The sequence below is a fragment of the Mya arenaria genome, chromosome 17 (assembly GCF_026914265.1).
Source record: "Mya arenaria isolate MELC-2E11 chromosome 17, ASM2691426v1".
Lineage (NCBI taxonomy): Eukaryota > Metazoa > Mollusca > Bivalvia > Myida > Myidae > Mya > Mya arenaria.
The window spans coordinates 1105171-1124961 of NC_069138.1; the positions used below are offsets into that span (position 1 = coordinate 1105171).

Sequence of the window (19791 nt, forward strand, 5' to 3'; positions counted from 1 at the left end):
GCTTACACACCTCCTCACCACATGTGTAGGTATCGGTACAGTGACACAAAGCTTTGATGACGTCCGGAAACATAACGTTCTCCTTACTCCGCGAAACACCAGGAAGACGGGAAAGAATATCTGCATCTATATTCTCTTTTCCTGAACGGTAGACAATATTGAAATTGAAGGCTGACAACGCTGCTAACCATCTGTGTGACAAAGCGTCAAGTTTCGCTGATTTGAACGCATAGGTCAAGGGGTTATTGTCGGTGCGAACGCAAAATTCATTGCCTAGAAAAATATGGCAATAAAAATGACTACTAAAGAGACCTACATACTACATACATTACTACTACTATGTTCAACTGCAATCTCTCCTCTACGTACACAGTGTAAACACTAAACTTTGCTAAGAGCTAAACAACTATGTGTCTATCTGTATGAAGTAAGACAAAAAGAACCTAGTAAATCTGACCAAGATTTATGCTTTTTTTTTTTTTTTTTTTACAAAATATATAAATAACACAGGGGTATAATAGGGGTATAATATACCGGTGGACTCAAAGACAAAGTGAAAAACAGACACAAGGGACTTGTAGAAAGAAAGAGAAGAATGGATTTATTCAAGTCAATCAAATGCCTTTATATTATCAATAAGTTGTTAAGTAAATGAATGAAATGCGATGTTAATTGCTCACCAACACCTTTGTTATGCTACAACTGCAACAGGATGTGTAAGAGCTGCATGCTGTGCTGTGCCCAGGTATGTTCACTCAAAATACTATCTGAAACAATACATCAAAAATTTAAACAATTGAAAAATAAATTCATAAAGCAATCAATCAAAAAATCAAAAGTAATTAATTAAATATTCAAAACACTAAATAAATTGTCCATGTAGTATGAAGTCTGAAGTCCCAATGCGTAATGTTGATTAATGTAGAATGTCACCGATGAAATGCTTATGTTGATTTAATCAGCTGTCAAATCAAGGAAACTGCTATTTAAATAGTCTAAGTTTCACTTCCAATGAAATAATGCACTAAATAGTGTCAATATTCTCACAAGACACGTATATCTATCAAACACAACCACGCACTTATTATATAAGTGTCAAATGAAATATAAATAAGACGAAATGTCACCAAAATCGTCTGTCAATTTAAAACCGGATGTTTACAACCATTCACTGTTGACCACTGGTTCCCGGTCTCGTCCCGGAAGACCTATAACATGTGCCAAATGTCACAGGGTGAGAAAAGTGTGCAGCCAGACCGGGGCTCGAACCCGGGACCCTCGCTATCAGGGAGAGTGCTCTACCGACTGAGCTACCGGACCGCTTACACACCTCCTCACCACATGTGTAGGTATCGGTACCGTGACACAGGGAAAGTATACACTTACGAATTGATTCGGGTCTTGATATTCGGAATCATTATTTTTTAAATATTTTGAAACGGCGTCAATATGCTATCTTATCTTTTGACAAACCACCATAGAGCTCGTGTATGTCATACTAAGCAATTGCCACCTTCAACGTTTTGCTAGTGTCTACTCACAATATCACAATAACATCGATTATGACAGTTTTTAGTGTTGAGACTCAATGAAACCTACCCAGACAAGACCTGAAGTCGAACATTCAAATATAAACTCTGTTTAGACGCACAATCCCATACACAAGACGTAACTGAATTTGGAGCCAATGCATTTGCGTAAGGCATTTTAACTGTGCTTATTTGCTCAATGCATAAATGTTAGTAATGTACCATGTCAATGATGAGTGTTTACTTGTATATTATCCCCTAAACATCAATATAAATGAATTGTTATCATACCTTTCCTCGTTGGCCTTTTGGTTTCGATTTGAAAAAACAAAGTCTACCTACTTGGAAAAGTAAACTATTTTTTTTTAAATTTGTATTGAATAAAATATTCCGGTCCATACGGAGTAGCGTATTCTTTAACTTATTTGTGCAAATAGATACAAAACAACATACCGTGTTGAATGCGATCGCATGTACTAGGTGTTTTTGTATTTTTTTAAGGAAAGTGGTTAATACGGTCCGGAATACCTTCGTACTACACATATGTTTGAATACAATTACAAATGTATATTAAAACATAATTTCATCATAGCTGACCGATATTTTCACCAATGATACATACCTGTCAGCTTGCAATAGAACAGTCCTCCAACAAGAAGACATAGCACAATACCCAAAATGACGGACATCAAAATCACAACTAGATACATATCCAGGCCTTCATTGTTAGTTTGTGTTACTGTCGAAACGGTGCTGGTTGGCTGATCTGCAAACATTATGAATAAAGATACATGTCCTAGATCAAGTAAGCAACGTTATCCTTGCTGGAAAGTAAATATGTTTACTTCCTGACATATTTAAAAGCACTTTAAGGTAAGATCAACTACTACTTGGACATGTAGCAGGATTTAATATTTTGGTAGCTAATACACGTTTCAATACAACGACAGTAATTACTTATTCGAAGAGCATCTACCAAAAATGTTACATACAATGCAGATTCATTTGATACAAACCTTTCAAACATGCGATAGATACCCCGTTGCCAGAACAATCACCAGATCCATAAGTATAATATACCAATGGTATAATTTCACAATCTCGTAATAATATATCAGTTTGCTCCCAAATCAATGACCCGACTTTAGCATCACTGTTCGATTGATCCATAGTTGTATACCATTTGGCATTGCTGAAAAACATATACAGGTGTCATGTTTTATAAAGCAACGCTTAGCAAAAGGGTATGCGACTAAAATAAATAAAGTTATTATGAAGTTTATAAAACTCGGGCAGCGAAAATCAAAATTATATGCCCAAAATGTATACCAATCGCCACATATAAATTACGTTATTGAGTATAATGCTTTTGTCTGACTTCATAAGATTTAAACAAGAGAAAACTATTTAATATTGTCCAGTAGTAAGCTTCACGGGTAACATAACCAGCTTAAGTACAAATAGATTGGTTGAACATTTAACCTGAATCCAGGCTCTTGGCATATCCGACTGGTTGAACATTTAACCTGAATCCAGGCTCTTAGCATATCAGATTGGTTGAACATTTTACCTGAATCCAAGCTCTTGGCATATTAGATTTGCAGAGTAATTGGTAAAGCCAGCCCCACAAATTGTCCGCCAATTGCTGTTTACAAAGACTTCAACTAGCCCGACGTCATTAGACTGACCAATAAGGCGAACATTCTTTATTTCATAGTCTTAAATGGCAATAGAGGTACATTTCAATAAGCATGTTATCGTATCGAATGACAACATTTACTCGACGATGCTAACACCACCGCCTATAACCATAACATTGTAAATCTATATCGACGTTTAAACTACGAAAAACAGATACTCTAACATAAGGTTGATTTATTCTTAAATATTCCTAAGCAATTTCATGTTTCCTATTCAAATGCTGGTTTTAAGTAATGCATAGGGCATTTTGTCTACATTCTTTTGTCGCCCCTTCCCAAAGCGGCGAGGGACTTTCTGTGACGCCTACTGTTCTAGCCATAACGTTAGCAATTCAAAAATTATATGTAGATTATTTATCACGTTAAATGTTAAATAACATCTGAAAATAAACATAATAGATATATTGATACACAAAAAGCTTCCTAATATACGAAATAATTCATACCCGAATAGGAAAGTTGCAGCGTTTGATATTCTCTGTCATTATCTTCCTTTGACCATTAACATTGTGAAATGTCTGTCTCAGTCCCATAACAGTCCATTGAAAACATATCTTTGCCCGATTGCAGGAACTCATGCTCGAAATTTAATCCCACAAACCTACAACGCCCAGTAACGGTTGACATATTTACTCCGTATAGCGTGCTTTATAAGTTATCTAAGGATATTTTACATTGTAACGTGTTTGCAACCTGCTTAAGCACAGGATGACCGCGGCAAAATCCCGCAGAAGCAGACTGAGCGCCAGTGCAGGGTGTACGGCGATCGCACGAATTCCCAGAGGTGAAGGTTTGTGTCGTACTGTAGCTCTTTTCTTTTATATACATACTATATTAGTTAGTAGAGAAATAACTGAGTAACATACATTGTTTTAGATTCATACTGAAATTCGCTGTATTTTTTGCTTATAAATTCAAAGTCAAGCGGGAAATTTCATAATCACACATACCCAAATCCGAGAAATTCGCAAACTTTTTTCGCAGTCACTTTTGATGTTCGATTTGAAATGCTCCACCACAAACCGTCAATGAAATATTTGAACTCTCCTTAATATGCATTATCGTATAACGGATCCAATTTGATAGGTCCAGCTGTCAATTAGGTAAGATTAACCAAGGGTTGCAATATTGACCAAATCTAAATAAATGATGCAAGTATTAAGCTTTGTTGCACTACTTGTAAAATAAATATATAGTTGGCATTTACTGTTTCAGCATTCTACTTACATACATAGATATGAGTGTGTTATATGATCACAATGATTTGCATACTAAGAGTTTTTTGTCAAGGAACTTTCCCAATCCAAAATTGCTGTGATTAAGGTAACTTATATGCACGGTGATTCATATTATTTCGTGTTTTATTCGAAAGGGTCTTATGTATAAAAAAAATATACACGGATTATAAGATTCTAGTTTGTCAGATAATGTCATTCCTCGTCTGAGGATAGCTAAAACGATACTGGGTCTTCAAGCATACTCAATGGATAAGTCAGAGCGCATTTCTTTAATAAGTAAGTCAACAGTGTTTTAAACATAAAACTGTACAAAAGCAATATTCGACAAACAATTCGAATATGTTTGTTATTCAATTTCTCTTTCAGACGTATTTTTGGTTCTCGTTTAATGACTGGTATGCTGTAGTTATGTGCCTTTTGTGACTTTTAGGCCTCTATTTTTTGCTTCTGGGCTTGTCCTCGTAATTTCAATTCAACAATTTTTATTTAATTTTGAACAAGATTAACTAGTAATGTTTGATATGGTCAATGCGTTTACCTTTGCATTCAATGCTTACAACGTTTTCTGGTTGACAACCGTCTAGCTCAATTTCAGAAATGTCACACAACTCCATAGTTGTCTCTGATCCTGTACACGTTATGATCTTCTACACTGTTGGCGTTTCACCGTTAGTTAATTTAGGCCACGGGTAAGGCTTGCTGTATTCACTGAAATGGTTATGCAAAAGTGTGTGTCTCTCTCGATAAAGTTAATTAGCTTAAATACTTAAATTCGTTTCATTGCAGGAACTAATCGTTATCGTTCCTATATTGCTCACGGAGAAAAAAAGCATCTGAGAATACATTCGGCAGTGGACATTAAGGGACAGAAATCGTACGTTAAGGCGTTTGCGGTATACAATATTGAATAAAGTACGTATATATTCCACGAACATAATACCCCTAGTATCATCAGTTACGGCATGAACGAACATGAACGATTATATGTACTAAAGTGTTACTTGAAGTTAAGGATTGCACTTACATGGACAAAATACTTACATGGATAAATAACATAGAAATAAGTCATTTATTTATCATCAAATTTCTCACCCTAATCCAGCACTAGTGCAGGTTACGTTCGCCGCTTCCTTACTAAAACCAAGATCACAAAAGGTTCCAGTATCTCCAACAACGATTCCCGCGTATGGTGACGAACCATTGATTAAGAAAACACCTAAATTAAAAAAAAAATATGAAGCAAGCAAGTACAACTGGTACTATGACTCAAATGATACTTGCATAGTATAATTTGATAGCCAGTTAATATATTCAAACTGAAACATCCCCAATTAAATCTTACTTTATAATACAAAGAAATTTGATAACTGCTCTGAGACCAGTGCAATTAACAAGGGATGCCCATCTGTGAATAGGCATGCCAAAAATACTTAAAACGGGCCTTTAAGCCGTGAATTCCTTTATTATGTAGAGTAAATCCCTGCCACCATATAGAAAATATTAATTGTTTCGACAAACCAATAAACACATGCATGCATTAATTTATCCAGCCTTAATAAATTAAGTTGTTTTTAAGCTAAAAGTTTGCAATTAATTGAAATAATTAAGAATACTGTTTGTTTAAAAGAAGCCATATGATTATGATCATAATCACGTTATCACTTGATTTACATCCGCAGTAATCACTCTACTGCAAAGCGAAACAACTGTTATGTCGCTGGTGCAAAAATGAAATTTAGCGCATGTTTCTGTGGTGTAAACGTCGTGTGCCGCTTTCACATTTTGTTGATATTATAGCTAAAGTGTCCAAACGCCAAGAACATCATGGCGTTACATATGGTTACGGCATAGATCGGTTGTATGGCGTATCACTTCTTGGCGTTAGGGCGTGTTAGAGATAAGGTTATGGCACTAGGGCGACTACAGTTTACGCTACAAACGAAACATCGGAGGACGCCAATAGGACTTGAAATTTTGGCTGAAAATATTACTCGTTTGCTCTGGCGGAGGAATATGTGCGGTAACTGGTAAATGGTACGAACTTAAGATCAATTTCGTGAAGATTTATGTTAAATTTAAAAAAAAATATTAAGCAAGATATAAAAACTATTTTTATTTTGAAGATTTTGGAAATTGAGTAATTTTCGTCAAACACGTGTCCTTATCTGGATTGGTACACCAAGCATTGCCGTATGTTACTTCACTCTAATAGTGTTGAGAAAGTAAGAGTGTCAGAATTGAATTTCGCATGTCAAGATAGAATTCCGTTGTTTTTAAATTCCTCTAAATAAAAGATGAATATGAAACGTATATCAACTTCTCCAACAGTCGTTTAATGTCAAAATTTAAAGGAATTACATAATCAGTTAACTTGTACATAGTTATATAAGGACCTTTAACCGTTTTGTGACATATTATACTATTGATATCTCTTCGCTGCGTGTAAAAATTGTACTTTAAAATTTTATAAAGGCAGATTAATTTTAGGTCTGTTTCTTTGGTTGCATTATCTTTATACGAACCTGATACATAAAAAAGGAATAAGTATTCAGATTTCTCACTGTGCAAACGAAATTTGAAACCGGCCTATTCACGTCCTGTGTAATGTAGGTCATATTAAATATGATAAAATGAATTTTGTATATGCTGCTTTACTTTAAAATGAATATTATTCTGTGCTGAAGAAGATGAAGGATTAAATTTCATTACATCTGCCTAATAAGACAAATAAATGCAAGCTCCCTTTTGCGTCCTGCTTATTGCAATAAAATAACGATTAACATGGGTATGTTAACAGCATACATGCTCTTTATTGCATATATTAATAATAAAGACGTTTTTGAATGCAGCGAGTAACGAGAATAGAAAAATGCGTAACATAAACATGGCTTAGGGTAGCTGTTAGAAACTTGCATGTTTACGTAAATGCTCTTACTTGCCGTATGCTGTGCATTTGTGCATATTTATGAATTAAGAAATAAGAAACAAGTTGAATTTTGCTTTTTAATTCTTATTTTTATCCCCCTATCGCTTTATGTCGACATAGTAACTTTGTTCTAAAACAAAAGTTAACAACAAAAAACACATAAACATGTACATTGGAGCTTTCGCTGTATTATAGAATGAGTAAGTGGGTGAGTGGGTAAGTGGGTGATTGAGTGAGTGAGTTAATAAGAGAGTGAGTGAGTGAGTGAGTGAGTGGGTAAGTGGGTGATTGAGTGAGTGATTGAGTGAGTGATTGAGTGAGTGAGTGAGTGAGTGAGTGAGTGAGTGAGTGAGTGAGTGAGTGAGTGAGTGAGTGAGTGAGTGAGTGAGTGAGTGAGTGAGTGAGTGAGTGAGTGAGTGAGTGAGTGAGTGAGTGAGTGAGTGAGTGAGTGAGTGAGTGAGTGAGTGAGTGAGTGAGTGAGTGAGTGAGTGAGTGAGTGAGTGAGTGAGTGAGTGAGTGAGTGAGTGAGTGAGTGAGTGAGTGAGTGAGTGAGTGAGTGAGTGAGTGAGTGAGTGAGTGAGTGAGTGAGTGAGTGAGTGAGTGAGTGAGTGAGTGAGTGAGTGAGTGAGTGAGTGAGTGAGTGAGTGAGTGAGTGAGTGAGTGAGTGAGTGAGTGAGTGAGTGAGTGAGTGAGTGAGTGAGTGAGTGAGTGAGTGAGTGAGTGAGTGAGTGAGTGAGTGAGTGAGTGAGTGAGTGAGTGAGTGAGTGAGTGAGTGAGTGAGTGAGTGAGTGAGTGAGTGAGTGAGTGAGTGAGTGAGTGAGTGAGTGAGTGAGTGAGTGAGTGAGTGAGTGAGTGAGTGAGTGAGTGAGTGAGTGAGTGAGTGAGTGAGTGAGTGAGTGAGTGAGTGAGTGAGTGAGTGAGTGAGTGAGTGAGTGAGTGAGTGAGTGAGTGAGTGAGTGAGTGAGTGAGTGAGTGAGTGAGTGAGTGAGTGAGTGAGTGAGTGAGTGAGTGAGTGAGTGAGTGAGTGAGTGAGTGAGTGAGTGAGTGAGTGAGTGAGTGAGTGAGTGAGTGAGTGAGTGAGTGAGTGAGTGAGTGAGTGAGTGAGTGAGTGAGTGAGTGAGTGAGTGAGTGAGTGAGTGAGTGACGTTAAGTCTAGATAGCAGGAAATAAAGTCGGGGTTCTGCTATCTTCATCTATTTCGTTTAAATATAAATATATCAATTTACAAAAACGTAATTCTTTAAATATTGAATTAATGATGTCTCAAACGTTTATGAATCAGGATATAATGTAAAATCATAAGAATCGAATATCAAACAAAGCATAAAAAAATATCACTTTGGTGTAGAAAACATATGTTAAAAAATGTACGCTTATAAGGATAAACAATCTACTTAAACGATGTGTATCTCTTAACCTGCACATACATGATACTATGGCTGAAACTATGATTTGTCAGGCAGTCATCGGCGTTTTTATCGACAATAATTGACAAAGCCTCAAGCGTTTCTTCAAAAGATAAAAAATATATATTAAAGCTAATATATCATCACACTTTTAAATTACTGCTGTATAGTTTGTGCAATAGGAACTAAATCAAGCTCAAATAAAATGTTTAAATTTTAAAAGAGCAGACAGAATCTTGTAGCATTACCCTTATGAAACTCAGGCTTTGCTACGTGTTAATAACCTGGGATGGTTTACATTTGAACATCGCTTAAAACATCATACCGGCGTAAATTGACAATCTCCTACATTTATCTTTACGACTTTTATTTCGATCTCAATCTCATAATGACACCAGTACTAGTACGTTAACCCGAAGGAGAGTGTTTATGCTCAACACATTATTTTTTTAAAAAGTGAAAATAAATATGAAAAAAGTAATGAAAAAGGTTTGTCTTACCAGAGCACAGTTGGACCATAACTTGTAAAAATCTTATATAAAGGACTAAAATTGCTATCCTCTTTTAGCAATATTTGCTACAAGTATAATTAGCCCGCGTCACTCAAATAACTTTAATTGTAACAAGTATAACAGTTCAACATATTTTATATTATTGATACAAGTGATCTGCTACAGATATGATTAGCCCGCGTCTCTCAAATAACTTTAACTTTAACAAATATAACAGTTCAACAGATTTGATTTTATTGATACAAATATTTAAGTTAGAGTCGCAGACTTTGTCGCGACACACGAGTTGTGAATATATTCTTTTTAATCGCATAGTTTAATATAAATTTCATCTACATGCATTGGCAAAAAATATTTTCGTGGAATTTAACAATAGAGGTGTATCAGGTTTAAAACTAAATACCATTTGACTGACTTTCAACAATGACTTCACTGATTTACCTCCCAACTGAAACAGTCGTTTATTTCCTTGGGGTTCAACAATGAATCCTCCGCTGCGCTTTTTTCGAGTATTTATTTGAAATGTGATAAACTGGCTTTAAAATAGTGTTAAAGGCACATAATGTTGGGTGATGAAGAAAGCATACATCAGTTATTTTTCAAGGTATAAAAATCATTCACATGATTTAAGTTATACATAAACCCATTACAAAACAATGTATTTAGCTCTGGATTGCTAGACGAAGCGACTGCTGCACTGATATGTTACAGGTGTTACGTAACCTTAAAATTTACATCGGAGTGTCTATGTCTTACAGGTTGAGTGAATAAATATATGTTAGAACAAAGCTTCATGCATCTTTTTCTTCAGATATTCAGATCTCGTTATAGGCTAGCTGGATTATAAAACTCGTTTTATTTACTAATTCAGGTTACAATGTATGCAACAACATAAATAGGATATAAAAAACGCATGTTAAAATATTGGTAATCGGGTACAGGAATTCGAAATAACTGATTAATAGTACGAAAAACAATAATCATATATACATGTACATGTATAAAAGCTTAGCAGGGCCACTGTTGTTTCATCCCGTCTACAAAATGGGGCATAATCACACCGTGTCAATAACGTTGTTTAGACCGCGGTATAAAACACCAGGGGCTCTGTCTGGCGATATAACTTTTCGTGAAAACATACAAGTACAATGTTATACAGAGTGATAGTAGTATCAGATTTGCATGTTACACAAGTGAAGGTAATCATATATTTGGTAATGTCAATCATACTACAGATATAGTCAATTTATACATATCATAACGACACTGAAATTCAATATGGAGACAAATACGTTTCAAGGTTAAGTATCAATTAATATTTAGTGTAATAGATATCTATTTGTATTGACAAGACATTATATTTTTATAAGAAATGTTCAATGGCAAATTTCAAACCGTTTGTTTTCATTTCTTAGATTCAAAATAAACTCGCCATCAGCTAAAATGACTCCTTTAATACAAACATTCCGCTAACATAAATGTGCGCTTAGTAGGCTAGTCTATATGCTTTATCTTACCAATCTGAAAGATAACATCATTAAAATATTCGCATTTTGTCATTCTTTCTCCTTTGGTTTTAACCTACCAGGTACACGTTTGTTCAAATCGTGCCCCTGAGGTAAGGGTTAGCCCCGCATAAAGTATCAATGTCGTTTGTTTATAAACGTAAAGAGTAAAACATAACACAAATACTATATGGTACCAGAACGCAAAGATATTATTTATCACATGCTTACCTTTGTTTTCCGTGTAATATACCCATTACGAATATTTTATCTTACACATGTGTAAGATAACCTATCAGACATTTCTATTGATCAGACTAATCACACGCAACCTAGATATCCCTCCGCATTGTTTGTAAACAAAATGGTTTAAATGCCAACAAATACTTACCGTAATAATGAAGCTGTAAGACTTCCGGGAGAGAAATGGCTAACGAATCATAGTGCCAGAAAGCATCTTGTACAAAATCTTTCTGATAACGAATGTTCCGCCAACCAGATAATGCAGATTACTAGTCACAGAAATATCCAGTCAGTCAACAAATACAGCCACAATGGTAACAAACAGGACAGTTCAAACATCTCCATCTTGACCAACACAAGCAATAAGCAATCAATGCCATTTGCTTGCCGATTTAATTAGCTGTCGGTTACCGAAAACACAAATACGAATTCCGCAGCACAGACATCTCATGACACATCCCATGGCGGCTAGAACATCATGTTCTCTGGAAACATTCCTGGTGGAAATTATTTTTTTCAACATCAACATCCATGCAGTACAGAGTAAGGCTTCGCCGTTATCATCTGCATGTTGTGAAACATCATGTACACCAAGAAATCGCTGCAAAATCATCGTAGAAAGCGACAGCGAATAACTTTTAAATCCGTGCACACAGTAAAACTTGACAGACCGATGTAGGTCACATAAACCGCGTAAATGCATGTACTCTGAGTGTGACGTCACCAAATTGTGTACTTATTGGGGTTTTTTGGTTAATATCGTTCGTTATTCATGTTGTTGGATATTTTACTACACATTTTTATATTTGTGACTTGTTAAGCGCTTTATCAGATTTTAAAACTTGATAACTGCTAGTTACTTTTGTCATTTTAATTTGGAACTATTTATATGGCGCATCGTTGACATTCTAATTTGAGTACTTTGGCTGTCAAACAATCGGTTCAGAAAGTGGAACTTAATTGGTAATAAAAACACCGTTTAAGCATGTGATAAAACAGATCTGACACCCGTTGTCATTTAATTCAAGAATTTTATTAAACTCGTCCATGAAAGTTGTTAGTAAGCTCGCCAGAGGCTCGCTTACTAACAAATTTCATGAACTCGTTTAATAAAATCTTATATTAAATGACAACTAGTGTCAGATCCTTTATATATACCACCCCCTACTCCCGGTGGGACTCATTGCTATCAAATAGACGTTGGCATTAAAAAAAACTTAAGAAATCTGCACGCCTTAAAAAATTAATTTACTAAATAATACCCATTCTTTTTATTTAAACCCGTGTATCTTACCGTTCCTTTCAGATGAATTGGCATTTAACGGGATAGGCCTTGTTATACTCGCATAACCCCTTTAATCACATCCTTTTCCTGGTTTCCTGTTTTATATAACTAACACGCATTTTCATTATTACACAGGTGATATATAGGGATTATTATGATAGGACGCTTTTCTGGTGACCTGTATCACGTCGAGTTCGGTGTTAACACGTATCCGAATATTTTGTAAGCATTGCTTTGAGTTTGACGCATCACTTTTGTGTTCGTGGCGCATTCAGGAAGTCAGAGGAAGCTTTCAAGACAGATCGGGTAGCTGCGGGCCACCAACATGGCTGATCGATAAATTAAAACTTGAAATATGTACTGGTATGGTGGGACAGCGTCCAAATCTGGCTAGTTTTCTATCCGGACCAGAAAAAGCATGATTGATAGTTATTTTTCTTTCATAACTAAAATATCAATTTGTGGAAAAAAATGACTTAGAAATTGCATTTGTTTTTAGATTTCACCAAGGGCACATGGGTCGTTGTATACTGACTTCATTAAGCGCATTAAATTTTAGATCACAATTAACGTCAAATAGATCCTCAGTGTTTTGATGATTATTCATCTCAAATTTTGATTAAAAGCCTTGCAGGTTTTACAACGCTGGTAAAATGACTGGAAACAATAAGCCAAATGATAATATATAACAAATAACAAATCATTGGCCAGTATGAAGCATCGCCCGTCAGTTTTTTATCTGAAATTTTATATAAATTTTAAACAATTTCTTACAGATGGCGATATACAACAATTGAAATGAGCTATTATTATTTTCTTCGTATAACTTTAAACAAAAACAAAATGCAACATTTATGGGTTTTGAATAAATCAATGCAACCATAAATGCCAAAATCCGGTTGAATGACAAGCAAATTATTAAATTAAAGCACTGTTTTAATTACAATCGACAAGGTATAGTTATGCTCTCTTATTTCCCGCGTATATTCCATATCCATTGTTCAGTCATGCATCACCTTACTGTTACTCGCAAACCTGTTCAAAACATTCGTTTTTTTTGATAATATTAGTTCTCAAAGAATACTTGATATGCGCAGAGTTTTCATGCCGGTCAATGCGAAAATGATTCCCATATAAGTAAATTTCGCCTGTCAGTGGTTTCGAATGAGCATAACCTGTTTATGCGAGATTTAGCGAATATCCACTAAAGTGTGTATGGAAGCAACATCCCACAAGAGTAGGGGTTCCACCACTTCCATGGACGATGACCTTGACTTGATCCCCTGCGGCGATCTCAAGGACAGTCGGGACGGAACGATGGTGATGGAAATCTACGTTGTTCTCTAGAAACAGGTAATTCACCTGTTCATTGTTCTTCATGACGTGAAGGTTAATCTGGAATTGACATTACAACACATAATAGTGGATCTCCATAGCAACTATAAAACCCTTAATCATTTACAAATGCTGTTTAATCATGCTATCTCGAACTTGGCTGCATCTACCTTACAGGGTGCGAATGTAACGACTTATTTTCATGAAATGGTATTGATGCCTATTGAAAGTTTACTTGCCATCTATATATATATATATATATATAACTATAATATATCATGTTATTTCAATTCATTGACGTAAAGTTTAACATGCTCTATGCCATTGAAACTATATACAATTATATCGCGAATGCAAAAAAGAACAAGAGTTTTGGAGAAGTTAAGATGAATTCATTGACAGACTGGACATTTAAGTAATTTGAATTCACTTAGTTCATTGCAAGAAACAGCTTGGGAAATAGATTTGCGAATAATAATAAGGGCCTTCCACAGTGCAAATGTCGTTTGAATGTTCAAAACAAAAATGAATAAAAATATCCTTTTTCATTTAGTTTTGAGGTTCAATATTTAGCAAGAATAATTCATATATCCGTTACAAAATGTGTAGCTTTTATTAGCTTTAATAAGGAGATGGGCAGTTTTATTAAAGAAGATTTTATCAGGTTTCCAATCAAACAGGATTTCCTTTTTTTCCGGAAAATTTCATTGCACAAAATGAACTTTTGAAACGGTTAAATGTTTGGCATTCCTCAACAACTTCTGCATTCTGTAAGGTAAGAACATTCAAGTGGAGCAGTATGTCAACAATTGAATCATTTACATTATTGCCGCTCCCGGGCCTCGACGTGGCAACGAGGTGGAATACGTAGAGACCAGGAGCTTTTGCAACAAAAACGCCGTTGCTAGGGTTGTAACGACTGCCGTTGTTGAGAATGGTGTGGTCAAAAACTACCGTTGCTCCTTTGGTGAATGACGTCAAATCGTGGGATAGTTCTGCCATAAATGCGACTGAAACCATGATAAATAGTGTTCCATTAATATGTGTATTGTTCAAAAATATAGTTTTGTATTACGTCTCCTGTATCACGACATTTGGTGATAATTCCGCGCAGTTTTCCTATTATTGATCAGTTAAACTTTATTTTTTGTTGTTAGACTAAAACAAAAAATAAAAATAAAAAAGTGTAAGATTGCAATATGTATTATCTCGTGAACTTTAAAAGAAATTACTTCACATGCGGCAAAGCCATTCCTGAAATGTTACTTATCTTGCTCACTCGGTGAAAACTATTGCACATCTTAAAATGCAACAAACAATTATCCTCAGTAAAATTGAAATTGATAAATTTAGACTTCAGCAAAAAACAAATTACTATTATCCAAGGACATATTTGTCTTACCTCTGTCATGTAATGTTTGTTTGACGGCTTCGATTTCCAGCTCTAAGTCGTGAAGCTTTTTAAGTATTTTATAATCGTAATCAAACCTTGACGTACATATTCCAGGTTCCTGACAGAGAGCAAAATGCAACAGTAAAATGAGAAAAAGGCATAAACAGATCAACACAGGTTTTGTAGCCATCCTTGCTTAACTAGATTTCGACGCAATATGTTAAAAACATTAAATTCGTTTTGAAACGTATTGCATTCAACCTTATCTTATTAACTGAGTGTGCGGTTTATTTTCATTATCTCAACGCACTTTGGTCACAATATTTGCATAATTTTCTACGTTATGCATAATTAATCTCTAATTAAATAAACTAAGATTGATTGTATTTAAATGTGTGTTGAGTCACGTTCTCTGTTTATCACTTTAATATGTTTTTCATTACTCGATAATTCCAAGTAGCATGTAACCTTCTAATGCGTATGAATACATTGTCGATGTGAAGACTGCCGACTCCTCATTATTTTACCATTTAGAAACGGATTAACAGCACTTTTCAGGTAATGTGTTTAGGTAAAGGCGACTTGTTTAAACTCTGAAATGTACCTTCCATTATTCCTTGCCTAAGAAAATAGTTTTACCATTAAACCTACTGCCCTGTTGTTTATATGCATGAACGGTTGAAATGTAATTTCTTTCATTAAGGTGTTGACCTAGATATAAACTTTTATTTTCACTTTTATTTTTAATTGTAACTTCAGGCAAATCATCAAAAGAAATGACCATCAGTTCTTCGATTCCCGGAGTAATCTCAGCAGCAGTAGTTTCCTCACTTAATTCCGTCTCAAACAACTCAAAACTACCAAAACTATATTTAAACAAGTCGAACTCTGACAGATGTTGACTCTGTGCTGCAGACGAATTATCAGCTTCCAGTTTTCCGCAATTGATTTATTGTCATTAATAATAAAACATAAAACCAGAGCTATATTTTTAAAAGGTGTTTTGTTCAATTATTGCTTTATTTTAACCCCAAATATTTTTTAAGAAGGAAAGTACACATATTAAATGCGCTCACTAATGTTAACAACTACCTATTATGACATGAAGTCATAGGTTGAAGTAAGAAAGTAGTCCGGTTATGAATATTTATTTTTCCATGTTTCTTGTTTGTGATTTTATCTTATATGTCTTTGGCATTAACCTAGTGCCATTAAACCGGGTTTATGTTTAAACCTTATTGCAACTGAGCTTGTTTCTGTAGCTTTTCGCATAAATATTAATAGTGTGATGGCTACAAATTCTACACATTTAGTCCCAATTGCCATTTCTGAAACAAAACAACCATTTGACGTCGGTTCCCTAAATATCTTTAGTGAAATAAGCGATTATTTTGGAGCATACTTTTTCCTTAAAAGTAGTTTTGATCCAGAAAATACTAACATTCGAACTGTTTGGAATTATAATAAAGCAGATAAACAATTTTTTAAGTCATCTTATTTTGACAGCTGATTGGTCCTTAATTCAAGAATCGCCAGTTGATTATACATGCGAAACTGCACTTCTAAATTTTTAGAATTGGCATGGGTGCGTATTCCGTCGAAAGATGTAACGATAAGAACTAATGATAAACCTTGGTTTAAAACAGAAAGTCATGGAATGTCTCGTAAACGCGACAGACTGAAACGTATTGCGATAATTTCTTGACTTCTTATGCAAGTCAACCAAACGCACGACAATATTGGAAAGTAGTAAGAGTGATGAAGAAGAAGGTAAATAATAATATTAATGCTGTTCTACCACTTTTAAATACAACAACAAATAACATTATTTTCACAGATGACGATAAAGCAAAGTTACTAAATGATTCCTTTACCCTCGTGTCTAAAATTGCCGGAACAGTACTCGTTCTTCTCCAACTTAAAGACAAAAAAGTAATACGCTTGAAGACATTGCTAAATCATGTTGAAGGAAACGGTTTCCGCCGTGTCGTATCCGTTACAATTACTGTTTAATAAATTGATTAATGAAAGCGTGTATCGTGCCTCTGGGAATTTACTCCTCTTTAAAAAGAGTGATAGATCTCTCGTCCAGTTATCGACCGATTTCATTAAAAAGCTGTGTAAGTAGAAAGATCATGGAAGGTATTGTAACAACCATTTAAATGCCAACAATCTTATTTAATCTGGTGTTTTGATTTGCCTGGTCACTTCGCGGTATTTCAGTTGATTGACTTATACAATCAAATAGGTAAGGCATTTAATGAATATAAATCAACATGCTTGGTATTCTGTGACATTTCCAAAACCTTTGACACAGTCTGGCATACAGGTCTTATTTTTCAATTTAGAAAAATCAAGCATTGAACACTATGTGAAATTTTGGATTTCTCATAAGTTGACGTAAAGGTCACAAAGAGTCATTGTTGGACAAACGTTATCTAAAGTTCGCAAATTCAATGCTGGACTACCTCAACGGTCTGTACTTGGTCCAAATTCTACCAAATATTATGTTCGATGGCACTTTTTTCAACGTTGTTGAACATCATAAACACTAAGGACTTTGGTTTACAGAGAATTTAACATGGCACAAGCATATATGCCAAATTATTAAATAAGTCTCTAAAGTGCTTGTGTCAAGGAGATGTTAAAGTATATAAACTTGTTAGAAATAACACTTACACAAAATTACTTGTCTCGATTATGGGACCTTTGCAAAAGATATTCATCTTTAGTTTTGGATAATTGTGCCGTCTAGGAATGAGAAGAAATGTTTAGAAAAATGCAATATGAAGGGGCAAAACTTGTAACTGGGAAGACCAGATTAGTTTCTAACCATAGACTGTAATAGAATATGGTTGGATTCCACTAAGTGATTGCTGGGAAATGCAAACGTTTATTTTCATGTATCGTCAAAAAATCCGTAGCATGACAGTATCTTCGCGACCAAATACCACAAACAATATAACACAAGCAACTATCCGCTTCGAAATAGACATACGTGTAACCATATAAACGTTTAAGCGTTTGTACGAAATCAACCATTCCATCTTCCATAGATTTCTGGAACCGACTTGATATTCACGTTCGCAACAGTAGCACGCTTAACAACTTTAAGTCACGAAATAAATATACATACAAAGACTCCATTGTTCCGAAATATTATATTGTCTGGGACACCCTTTTAATATTAACCTCACACGAATTAGAAATGCTGGCAGCAATCTAAATGAACATCTCCATATATTTTTTCTTGGAGATAATCTTGTTTGTGATTGTGGACAAGAAACAAAAGATGCAGATGATTATTTTTTAAATGATGTAAATAAAACAAATAACGCATGTTATTGTTTCTAAATACTTAATATATTATCGTTTAAGTACTTAAAAAAAATACCTTTTGGAAAAGAAAGGCGATAAAAAAAAAGTGTTGTATATTGAAGTATATCAGTTAAACCAAACGTTTCTATTTTTATCAACCTCACGCACGATATAAATGGTGTGGGATGTTATTAAATGTTGTTTTTTTTCATCTTTGGTGGCAACCAATTTTCACTTTTCCAGAATTCAAGAAGTTAAGAGTTTCACAATTTTCTAGTAGCGTTTTATCATTGACGTTACACTGACGCCTGTAAAGTGTTGAAACGAATGTTGGAATAACTTGGAGCCCAACCAATTAGCTTTTTTTTGTTTGATTTCATTCAGTAGTATGTGTATGTGTACATTGTATGCAATTTATACTGTTGACAGAAATGAGCAATAAATTATGATTAAACTAAATTTGATTAAAGTTCGGTCAATTTACAATTTTACGTTAGCATATTTGTAAAAATACTTCAGTTTTTAAGTGTTCTATATAGTCAGCTATATATCAGGTTCTTTTGAAGATTTTTGAAAGCTGGTCAACAAATGATTTTTCCTGTGAAATTGTTTTGCATTCTGACGATTGATTGAACAGGCGATGATTTTCCTAAATATACGAATATTCCACAGGGGATTGCAATATGAATTAATGTAACATTTAAAAAAATATATTTTAAGTCTGTATTGTTTATGTCAGCTGCTTTTGCTTCTAACTGCTGATTAATCATAGAAAAGTACAATTAACTATACATTTTTGAAAGTCATTCAATGAACTTTCATGGATCAGTGTGTTAATTAACAGTGGCAGCAGGATGCTATTCAATCTAGATCAATGTTGTAACAAGTATCCAAGTATATTTTTTTTCGAGCAAATCCGTGATAAATGCTTTTCAATTAGCTCATAATCTCTGACCGAACCCCCCCCCCCCCCCACATAGGACTGTTATTCCAGTGTCACGCAAACATGTAGAAAAACACCAAGTGGGACTGGTATTCCACTGTCTCACTGGGAAAAAAAACACACTTCATGTCAATATACTCAATTGACTTTATTGATTGAAAAACATATCATTCAGGTGCAAATTTTAACCTTAGTAAAATCAAAATTAAATTTATAGCTACGTCGCTACAAAATCCCCGGTAAAGAAGCGCCAAAACAACGCTATTTTTATATGTACCAAGATCATATGCTTTTTATCATTAAAGTCAAATGTGTTAAACATGATCATGCATAAAAAACAGATTAGCATCAACCTATATTGTGCGTCTTTAATTTTAATTTGCATATAAAATAACCTTCCTTATTCATTAAAATAGAACAGTATGATAAAAGTAATCGAATGACATAGGACTATATAC

At 34.7% G+C, this 19791-nt stretch overlaps 1 protein-coding gene across 1 annotated transcript; it reads right to left on the minus strand.

Annotated features, from left to right (window-relative positions):
• Nucleotides 1–9977: 9977 nt before the first annotated feature.
• Nucleotides 9978–15324, minus strand: LOC128224052 (collagen alpha-1(VIII) chain-like). Its single transcript, XM_052933684.1, has 3 exons — nt 15082–15324; nt 14502–14689; nt 9978–13739 (listed from the first exon to the last, which is right to left on the minus strand). The coding sequence occupies exons 1-3, from the start codon at nt 15260–15262 to the stop codon at nt 13524–13526; spliced, it is 585 nt and encodes a 194-aa protein (XP_052789644.1). The 5' UTR covers nt 15263–15324; the 3' UTR covers nt 9978–13523.
• Nucleotides 15325–19791: the final 4467 nt, after the last annotated feature.

Excerpts from the sequence above, each read along its gene's own strand:
- LOC128224052 (XM_052933684.1), bottom strand. The coding sequence starts at position 15,262 with ATGGCTACAAAACCTGTGTTGATCTGTTTATGCCTTTTTCTCATTTTA. Across the intron at positions 14,690-15,081 it reads ACAAACATTACATGACAGAG|TCGCATTTATGGCAGAACTA; the intron begins GTAAGACAAATA and ends TCATGGTTTCAG. Across the intron at positions 13,740-14,501 it reads GGCCCGGGAGCGGCAATAAT|ATTAACCTTCACGTCATGAA; the intron begins GTAAATGATTCA and ends TGTCAATTCCAG.